Genomic DNA, 11,394 nt, shown 5'->3' with positions numbered 1-11,394 from the left:
GGCAAGATGAGCGGAACAGCTCTGTGAGTGCGAAGGGAAAGGAAAGATGTCTCTTAAAGGAGGATCATGACAGTCTGAAGGACACAGAGACACCTGGAGGAGAGGGCTCTCTGCTGGAGGCTGACCTGAGTGCCTTCTGGGCCCAGGGGCTTGGGATTGCTGCCCCTGGCTGCCTGACCTGGGGCCCATCCCACCCTACCCAGCGGGCACCATGCTGCAGCAGATCCTGAGGGAAATGTACATTGACCCGGAGCTCCTGGCAGAGTTGAATGATGAGCAGAAGCACATCCTTTTCTACAAGATGAGGGAGGAACAGCTGCGGCGCTGGCACGAGAGGGAGGCGAGGGCGGCCAGGGAGGAGGCCGAGGGGGGTGTGCTGCGGAATTTCAGGCGAGGTAACCGGGCCTCCTTGACAGAGGAGGAAGACCAGAGGGATGGGTGGCAGAGAGGAGAGAGGGAATCTGGGAACAGAGGAAGGGACTGAAAGGTCATCCAGTCTAATGCTTACAGGTGAGGAGACTGAGGCCAAGAAGGTGACAGGACTTTTCCAAAGACTCAAAGGTAGTCAATGGAAGAGTCTGGATTTGAATCCAGCTTCTCTTTCTCCAACTCCTGTACCCTTTCCCCCATGTGATGCTGTCTCTATGAGAGCTGGGAACTCATAAAAAGTTCCTCTCTTTGGGGTAAATTGTTATGTCTGGGATATCATCTTCTTTGTCTGGGCTTTGTTCTCCTTTGGACAGGAAGAAAAGGTATAGGCAGAGAAACAAAGCAGCATTTCTGTTTTCAGACTCCTGGGCTTCCTAAGGCCTTTTCTAATTTATAGTTTTTTTCTGAGAGTCTAAGATGGTCCTATGCTTAGTATAGAAAGTTCCTATCTAACTTTGTTTTTGTATTGCCCTAGGGTGGCTGAGGCCATGACTCTTGTCCTGGACACGGGGTGAAACCACTTAGAAAAACTTGCAGTTCCCTAAGAGTGGATTGAATCAGTTTCCAAGTCACCTTATTTTAACAGATAAGGACAAAAGGTGAAATAGAGTTTCAGGGTCTGAGGATAGGGGTCTGTGTGTCCAGAGCAGGAGGGCTCAGCCATGTATGAGAGAGTAAATGAAATTTCCATTCTTTGGGGCTGGTCAATTATTTGAACCTTTCTTGTTTCTGGGCTGGGCTATATCCTTACCACCCTTTACCCCATCCTTTAAAAGCTCATTCTCACTGCAACTTAAATCACTTGCCTCTTTCTGTTCCTGGTATACCCAGGGAACAGTTACTCACCATTCTTCAGATGGTGTCTCTGGTGTCCCCTTCCTTCCTTCCTAACATTTATATTTGTGAACAAGACAGGGTGACTGAGGCAACATTAGCTCTTGTTTATGAAGGATAAGGTGGTCTGGTGGAAAGTAGAGATCCCAAGACAGTAGGCCTGTTGTTTTAGTCCTGGATTTGTGACTAACTAGGCAAATGATCTTGGGCCTCATTTCCCCTTATGGGCAGTGAGGTGGTACACTAGATAGAGTGCTGGGCCTGGAGTCAGGAAGATCTGAGTTCAAGTCCAACCTCAGACACTACCTATGTACCCTGGGCAAGTTACTTAACCCTGATTGCCTCAGTTTCCTCATCTGTAAATGAGCCAGAGAAGGAAATGGCAAACCACTCCAGTGTCTTTGCCAAGAAAACCCCAAAAGGGGTTATGACTGAAGCAGCTGAACAACAACTTATTTTCCTTATCTATATAATGCCTGCACTGTATTTACCAGAGGGATGATATAGGGACAGCATGAATAAAAGTTCCATGTGGAAGATTTTGGTAGTCAAAGTCCAGTTGTATCTGAGCAGACCTGGGATCCGCTGGTGGCAAACTATGACTAGTTAGTACAGGATTGCATTTATCTTGCATTTCTTTTATGACTTAATGAGAGGCAGCCTAAAATAGGGGCCAGAGCTGTGGATTTAGAATCCGGAAGTATAGATTCAAAATTTGTGTTTGATACTTCTTAATAGCTGTGTGACCTTGGGCAAAGTATTTCCTTGGGCTTGATTGCCTCATTTGTAAAATGGGACACCAGTACAGCCTTCACAAAAGGAGATGGTTCATTCCCTTATTGTGTTCCCAAGGTCAATAAACACTTGACAGCTGAATTAAATTCAACCAACATTTATCAGGCAAGGTAATGTAGAGGCTAACCAAGGCTTACTAAGGCTTGTCTTGTTCCTTGAAGTCAAGGAATTTACAGACTGATTATGGAGATGTCTGTATTCAAAGGACAGTACAGATTAGAAACTTTGGAGAGGTACAGACTAAGGGCTCTAAGAGATCAGAAGAAGGAGAGAGAATTTCTGGCAAGGGAGATCAGAGAAGTCATCATAGAGGAGGTGATTCCTGAGACTGCCTTGAAGGAAGGAGAGGATTTCCATGGGTGGAACGAAGGTAGCAAAGAGAACATTCTTGGCAGAAAAGATGGTATGAACAGAGGTGCAAGGTTGGAAAAGGGAGAGAGGGTAAATTGTATAAAGGATGAAAGTAAACTTCAGTGATCCTTGTCCTCTCCAGGATCAAATAGAAAACCCTCTGTTTGGCATTCAAAGCCTTTCATAACCCAGCCCCCTTCTACCTGCCCAGACTGTGTACTCCCCACCATGCTCTCTGTGGTCCAGCGGCACTGTCCTCCCTGCTTCTTGACTAGGCACTCATGTCCTGACTTCTTACACTTTCATGGACTGTTCTCCAGGCCTGGAATACTTTTTCTCCTTGTCTCTGCCTTCTGGCTTCCCTGATTCCCTTCAAGTCTCAGCTAAAGTTCCATTGTCTACAAGAAGCCTTACCTGATCCCCTTTAATGCTAGTTCCTTCCCTTGATTATTTCCAGTTTATTTCTGTACATAGTTGTTTTTCTGTTGTCTCTCCAATGTGAATGTGAGGTCTGTGAGAACAGCAAATGTCCTTTACCTTCCTTTGTATTTTCAGTACTTAGCACAATGCCTGGTACACAATAGATACTGAAACTCATTGACTGACCAATCAATTAGTCTAACATGAGAATGAATGGAGTGTGAAACAAAGTTGGAAAAGTGGGTTGTGTCTAGATTGTGGAGGGCCTTCCATTCTGAGCTAGCAAGTTTGGACTTTATGTGTTAGGCAATGGGGAGCCAGTGAAGGCTTTTAAGCAGGGTAGTATCAGAGCTGTACATTAAGAGGATTACTCTGATAATGGGGTATGGAAGAGATGATAGGGGAGAAGAGATTACAGGTCAAGAGATCAGTTAGATGGCTATTACAGTTGTTCAGGTGAAAAACTGTTTATGTCCAGTAAAAGCCTGCACAGTCATATACGCCTAAACTTGTTAACTGGTCCTGTAAAAACATGATTTATTACATTATAATATTACATGTATTTATCATATGCACATACATATACATATAAACACACACATATACATACATATATCTATATCCATCTGTGTATCTATATCTACCTAACAGGAAGCAGTGAATTCCATAGGCACAACATTATAAACGGGGGATATGTTTCTGGACAGTCAAATTTGGACTCTAAAGGGAAACTTGATCAATCAGTTTTTATTTGGCACTGGGTAAGACACTCTTCTAAGTGCAGAGGATGGAAAGACAAAAAGGAAAGCATTCCTGCCCTCAAGGAACATGCATTGTATCAGGACAAACAACATGTGCACATATTAACAAACATGAAATATGTATGAAGCAAATACAAAGTAATTTTGGTAAGGGAAGTGAGGAAGTGTAGTTGCAACCACACTGGCATCCTCAGGATGGCTCCTAGCACAGGTCCTTAGACCGGCTTTACTAGGAAAGATAGCTGTTTAAGGGGTCAACAGATTTTTTTTTTTAATTACATTCACTAGTTCAGGGGAAAAGTCAGCACCCTGAACTTCAGAGAAAATACAAGCAGAGAAATAAAGACCAACAGACAGGGCTCTGACTGCCTGAATCAACTATACACTTTACATACATCCCTGGATTGAGAAAGCCTTTACATCTGAGCAGGTGGGGAGCTCCGAACATACAGCCACTCAGAATCTTGACCAGGGAATATATATATATCAATATCACCACAACCCTTGTGACTCAGTACCTAATTGGAAATTAGCAAAAAGTATGAAAACCTTCCTACAAGCAAGCTTCCATTAATGGGTTCCATGTGAGACCTATTAAGGGGTGGGGAAGATCTTAAATCCCATTAACATTATAGAATGGCACTAGCAGTTGGGTGGAGGGGGGGGTGGCATCAGGAAAGGTCCCATCCAGGAATTGGCTTGACCTGAGCTTCGAAGGAATCCTGGGATTCTAAGAGGCCGAGGTGAGGAGGGCATACATTCCAGGCAAAACGAACAACCCATGGCAAGGAAGAGAGTAACCTAAAATAGGAATGTGGGTCTAGAATGAATGAATGCAATTGCCTTCTGGATGAGCTCCCTGGATTCAGTTTCTCCGCACTCCAGTGCGTCGTCTATTCAACTGTCAAATTAATCTTTCTAAACTGTAAGTCTGACTGTATCATCTCCCTTTTCAACTAACTCCTGTGGCTTCCTAGTACTTCCACCCCAAGCATAAATCCTCTGTTTGTCTTTTATCCTGGAGCCAGGATTAGGAGTAAGAAACCTGGTTTTTGAGGGGATTGAAGTCACAGATTCTAGAATAGAAGTTAGAGAAAGGAACCTCAGAGACCTGAGACAGTTATGTGACTTGCCCAGGGCTGTATAGGTAGAAAGTAGCAGCGCTGGGGTACAGAATTCTTTCCACTACCAAGGGCTTTGTGTACGTGATTCTATACCAGTCTGGCTGCCGCTGACCTGTTTGGATGCCAGAGTTCTCACTGAGGACTGATTGAGAGCCAAACATGGGGGAAAGGGGTGACTGGGCCCAGGGAGTGCGAGCTTAACTTTTCAGAGGCTACTTGAATCAATGGACAATTTTTAGCTTGTGGGAGCTAAGAATAGGGAGAATGGGTAGAAATCCCAGAGACCTGGGGACATGGCAGCAATCACTATGCTAAACCATTGGGGAAGGCACCCTGCTGTTCTAAGGTTGTATCCAAAGATGACCCATGGTGTTTTTTCTTCTTCCTTTCTTTCTTTTCATGGGAGAGATAAGGCATAGTATTGTGGATAAATCAGTCAGAAGAGTTGGGTACTAATTAGATGAAACAATTAATGTTTGTAACCCTTAAATGGTTTTAACATTTTATCATTGGTGGCTATTGTTATTAGGATTATTGCTATTTGGAAGAGGGAGGCAGTGTGGAATAGTGGATAGAAAACTGGTGTTGAAGCCAGGAAGGCTTGGGTTCAAGTCCTTCCTCTGACAAATGCTGGCTGTGGGACCCTGAGCAAATCATTTAACCTCTCATTTCTCTAAACAGCTCTCTAAGATTTTAGGTACTAATCTGCATTTGTAGAGAGATTTCCCTCGTCCAGGAGTCCCTTATGAAACTGCAAGTGCTGTCCCTATCCCTCTGTTGATGTTCATCTTAATCCCTTCATCTTTTTTGATATTTAAGATAGTTCTGGTCCTGGACAAAGTGATAATTGACTATTATTATTATTATCATTGGCGGTTATTATTAATTATTATTGTTATTGGAAAGTGGGAGGCGGTGTGAAACAGTGAATAGAAAGCTTGGCCATCTTATTTTGATTTCTTTTGCTATGTTTCTTTTTTTCTTTTTCTTTCATTGGTGTGAGGAGCTATCTAAGAAGAATTTACTTTATGAATTCAGATTAGCATCTTTTTTGCAACTTAAATTCTCAGAGTATTATGTAGAACACTGAGGGGTTAAGTGACTTGCACAGGGTTACACAGTTAGCATGTATCATAGACACTGGTTCTTCCTGACTTCAAGACTAACCACTATACTAAAATTCCTTTTCATCTTGAGATTTTAAAAGCATTTTGTTGCACATAACTTGGAGATTTTGAATATTCAGTTTGGTGACATTTATGAAAAACCTTATTCTTAAATTTGCCTGGATTAATCTTATATCCAGGTGATTGTAGGAAACAGTTCTATCACAACAGTTTACTTCCAGTAGAGTTTATTCATTGAATTCTCAAGGGTATTTTAAGGTCTATAGTTGTAATAGAGGGATTTGTTTTCTGTTGGCTTATGAAACATAGTGAGCTTCTGATATATAATTCTAACCACTAGATTGTGTTTTATATAGTGTTTGATAAGTACTAAATTTTTGTAACCTGAAGTACTGTGTTGCTCAGTTTTCCCCCTCCCTCCTTTCCTCCCTCCCTGCCTCCCTTCTTTCTCTTCCTTCCCTTCCATCCCTTCCTTCTCTTCTTTTCCTTCCTTTCTTTTTAATATTTTCCTTGCATAACCTCTGAAAAGGACTGACTCCAGAGTCATATGGTTCAAATTCCATCTCTGATAACTAATATGCCACACTACTTTTGTCACCTTAGGCAAGTCACTCAGTTTCCCCATACTTCAGTACATTCTTCTATAAAATGGAGTTAGGGTAGGTACCCCCTGAGGTCTGTTTCAGTTCCAGATCTCTCATGCTATGGATCCACCTGTAATTTGTGGTAGCAATCACCCAGTCATGAATTGCCACCATAAACCATTGCTTCTACAAACAAATATGTTCAACTCTGCCATTTATTTAGTACTTTGTTGTGGGCATAGTGTCAAGTTAATATGGAGGTTGTCAATGTAGGGTTTTTTTGATTCCATTCCTGGATCTCAACTTTTTCATAAGTCCCATTCAGAAAAAAAACCTCTTTTGCCTATTAGATAAATCCAATGTATCTATTGTCAGCTATTATCTTTGCTCAGTAAAGTGATATTGTTCCAAAAGCATTTCTGTTGATTTCTGGTTATTGTATGCTCTGTGAATTTATGTTAATCTTTTTTTTTTCCTTCTTTGATAAGAAAATCTTATTCTTTCCATAATTTCCTTAGGCTTTGATTATATCTTTTTCAAATCTTTTTGTCCATTTAATAGCTCAAAATGTTTATGTTAAGATTGCTGTTGTGTAGGTGTTTATTTTAGGATACCAGTAAATCTCAATACACAGAAACATTGCTTTCTCCTTAATTACTTTTTGTTTGGTGTCTTGCTTGGAGGAGACCAAGACATTTAAAGTATCATCTTTGTCAGTTGGTTCAATTTGACCTTCCAGCATGAAAGCTTCAGTCTCTATCATTCCTTGCTGTATATTAAGAATTTTATATTTGTCAAGTCCAAATTACTTTTGATATTACTGGAGAAAGATTCCACGATGTGGAGAAATTAGTTGATGAGGGATTTTGTTCTTGTTGTTGGGTTGGGTTGAGCCAAATAATGTCATTTGAGTACATCAAGTGATTAAGTTGTGGTATGACTTCTTTAACTTCAAAACCATACTATTTACTACTTCGGTAAGTTGCCAGTGAGTTTAAAGCCAGACAAAATCAGAAAAGACCTGAATCACCTTTCCAGGAGGTACCATGTTTTCATATGAGTAAAACGTAGGTATTATTGTATTGGTGACATCTATTAAAAAGAGAACAGTTTTCCATGTGGACATCAAACACTCTAGCACTCTCATTATACTTGGGTCTATTTTATATATTTATAGAATTGGGATAAACCATGTGCATGGAACTGAGAGACTTTATAATAATGAATGAAGGAAATATAAGTGTTACTGCACTTTTGGGTGGTTTGTTCAATAATTATTGAATTGATGATAAGCTGTTCTTTGGACCACTGGCATCCTTTGGGGCCTCCTTTGTCATCCTGACACTGGGGCCGGTGTTCTTACTCACTGAGCCACCTGGACGCCCCTAACTTTCCAATTTTTAAAAGCAAAAATTTCTGTCATTTTTCTTAATGTTAACTATTTTATTGTTCATTATTAATGTGTAGTGAAAACTCTGCAGCTATACTACATTTACACTAGCAGGCTGGGTCTCCCCTTGGTGTTCTAGGAGACCCTAGCATGCTGGGAATGGGGGCTAGGGGTGTGCCTTTGTCAAAGTTCCCCACCAGTATGCTTCTTCCTATAGTTATCCTATAGTTGATATAAATTACTCAGCCAGACTTAATTGATAACATTATTGTTGTTGCTTAATCATTTCAGTCATGTCTGACTCTTCTTGACCCCATTTGGGATTTTCTTGGCAAAGTAACTAAAGTAGTTTGTCATTTCCTTCTCTAGCTCATTTTATAGATGAGGAAACTGAGGGTCAAATGATCTGCCCAGGTTCACACAGCTAGTTAATGTCTGAGGCTGGACTTGAACTCAAGTCTTCCTGATTCCGGGCTTTAATAATAACACCTAACATTTTTATAGTTCCAGGAATGGTCTTAAGTGCTTCACAATTAATATCTTAATTGATTCTCCCAACAATGCTTGGGAGATAGGTGCAACTATTATTCCCATTTTACAGATGAGGAAATGGAGGTAAACAGAGGTTTAATGACTTGCCCAAGGTCACACAGCTAGTCTGAGGCCACATTTGAATTTAGGTTTCTTTGACTCTAGGCCCAGTGTTCTATCCATTGCATCACCTAACTGCCCCTAAGAAAGAATTATTTACCAAGATAGGATAGGAAATTTAACACAAAAATCCCTTCATAAGTCTGTGAAACTCTCTCCCATCACCTTTCAGTTCATATATACAACTGATTTCTTCAATGAAGGTAATCTCACCTGACAAGGCTATAAAGGTATAACATTTTGTTACTTACTTTGAGTGGGTGGGCAGGATGATTGATTTACTCAACATCAATGACAACCCATGGTATGTGAGTTTCCTGTTTTGCATTGGATTCAACTGGCATTTTTGTTGAGTTGGGCTTGTCGAAATCACAGAGATGACCAGAAATCCCATTTCCTAGTTTCTCTTTCTTCAGATTTCTTTACTTCTCAAGCCTTTGTAGTGAAATAAGTTTTTGATTGATATTGGATTGTTTATCTTCTTCTTTGTATTGCTTTGAGGTCTTATTTCACTTTAACTCAGGGGTTCATGAACTTGATTTTCAATTTTTTGATAATATTTCAGTATAATTAGTTTCTGCTTTAATCTTAAGTGTTTTATTTATTTTTTTTCATTTAAAGCATTATTCTCAGTAGGAATCCATAGGTTTCACCAGCCTTATGAAGGAATCAGCAACAAAAAGAAATTTAAAAATCCTTGCCTCAATCTTTTGATTTTTTCTTTTAATTGTTGTTTAAGATAATCTCAAATTTTAAATATACTTTTCCTTTCTAGATTCTTTTTTGTATTTTTTTCATTTAATTATGTGATATGGAAGTCACATTTTCAATTCACTAGATATTGATCTCATCTTCCAGTGCCTTTCCATTCATCTTTAATAGATTTTTTCAAATCAGATTTATCACGGTAGTGTTTGATGCCTGTCCTTGAGAGTGTCCCTTATGAGTAGCTCCTAGTTATGGCTTTGATTATCAGCATGGCTCAACATAAATATATTATCAAAGAGCTATACAGAGTATCCCAAAAGTTGGTGCCATTTTAATTAATAGTTTAAATTGGCATCAAAACTATTAAATAACCAGAAAAGAAGGTGAGATATAGTGAGAGCAAGGGATAAGATATGGAGAGCCCTTGTTTTACTTTGGTCCTGTGATAAATCAAGCAACAATCACATCAAGACATGAAGCAGAAGGCCAACAGCATGTTATATGAACCCCCTCTGGAGGGTTTTTGGGAAGACATAGACAAAAGGTGCACATGATGAGAGGAATGGATTTTCTGTAATCTGTATTTTTGAAAGGAGTATCTATATTGTTGAGAAAATGGATCATTCTTAGTACCTTATATTGCTATTACCATCATTACTCCTGGTTCTTCCACTTATTATTCAGGGGCAAGTAATCATAAAAAGAGGTGGCAAGAACATAACTGTTTAAGTTTTCCAAAAAGCACTTAATATACATTATCTCATTTGAGTCTCATGACAATTTCAGGAAACAAGTATTACAGATATTAACATCCTCATGTTATAGTCATGGAAACTGATGCTTGTTAAGGAACATAACTTCCCCATGGGCACATGTGTACTAGGACTGGAGGTAGAATTTGAACTCGGATCTCTCCTGACTTCAAGATGAATGCTCTTTCCATGGAACTATGCTGCTTTATTAATGTGAACCTCAGTCTCTTCATCTGTAAAATGAGGTTGCCTTCTTCAAGGGGTTCTTATGAGGAACTGATTAGGTAGTACCTGGCATATAATAGGCATTTAATTGGTGTTTTTATTGATTGATTGTTACTAATGGATATAGTAATGGATGTAAAAGTGCTTTGTAAACTGAAAAGTTATATACATAAAAGGGTTATCATTTCTATGTAGAAAACAATTTTGGTCATTTTCAGTGGGGCAGGCATTTATTTCTGTCTTTATTTAAATTAAATTATATTAATTTATTTTTACAAATACATTTTACAAATGTCTTTTGCTTTTAGATTGTGATAATTTCACCCTCTCTCAGTGATTAAACCCTCCACCATGACAAAGAAAATCAATTAAGAAAAAAAGCCATATCACCCAGTGACTATTTCTGACAATGCCTACAATATTTTGTCTTAATAGTCTCCTAACTCTCATCAGTGAAGGAGGAGATATGTCCTGAGATTGTTGTTTTTCTTATTTTTCAGAGCTCAACTTCCTTTTAGGGATCTTTTAATTTCATTTATGATAATCATTGTGTACATTGTGTTACAGTCATTTCATTCACTATCAGTTCATTCAAATTTATTAATGTTTCTCAGAATTTCTCATATTTGTTATTTTGATTTAGAATTTTTACTGATATCTTTTGTTTTTGTCACCTTCATTTCCAAAAATATATTCTTCTCAATCCTTTATTTTTTATTATGCTGTAATACTTCACTGTATTAATATACCATAGGTTTCTTTTTATTTTTTTCTTATCAGACATTTCCCATTTGATAGACACCTACTTTGTTTCCTGTTTTTTTTTGCTGCTACAAAAAGTGTAGCTATGGATATTATGGTATACATTGGACCTTTCTTTCTGTCATTGGCTTCCTTAGGAGAGGATTTATGCCTAGTAGTACAGTCACTGGGTCAAAGGGTATGGCTAGCTTAGTCACTTCTCTTATAAATTGAAATACAGAATGCCTGAATCACATCACAGTTCCCCAACAGTGTAGCAGTATGCTTACATTCCTTGTACAGTATCTCAAGTGTACTGCTCCCGTCTTTTTTTTTTTCCAGTTTGCAATGAGAGATGGGAAAGATTTGATTTTGACAGATGCATGCCCCTATATTTAAGATCATCTAAAAATCATCCCTTACATTTACAAGCTAGGGGAACGGGTGTGAAAGAGGTGTGTGTGTGTGTGTGTGTGTGTGTGTGTGTGTGTGTGTGTGTGTG

The 11,394-nt window shown here is 39.2% G+C and overlaps 1 protein-coding gene across 1 annotated transcript in view; it reads left to right on the top strand.

The window, feature by feature from the left end:
• The first annotated feature begins 211 nt into the window (after nt 1-211).
• The window catches only part of SH2D4B (SH2 domain containing 4B), a 199,162-nt gene continuing 187,979 nt past the window's right edge, over nt 212-11,394 (top strand). Inside the window, exon 1 of the mRNA XM_069067317.1 lies at nt 212-395. Coding sequence (XP_068923418.1) covers nt 212-395 — 184 coding nt within the window. The remainder of the gene's footprint in view (nt 396-11,394) is intronic.

The sequence above is a fragment of the Petaurus breviceps genome, unplaced genomic scaffold (genome assembly GCF_028583685.1).
Source record: "Petaurus breviceps papuanus isolate PSGF00001 unplaced genomic scaffold, PetGlider_PUasm1.0 90740, whole genome shotgun sequence".
Classification (NCBI taxonomy): domain Eukaryota; kingdom Metazoa; phylum Chordata; class Mammalia; order Diprotodontia; family Petauridae; genus Petaurus; species Petaurus breviceps.
Note: the sequence above shows the minus strand (reverse complement) of the source record. Positions and strands in the feature narration are given on the sequence as shown.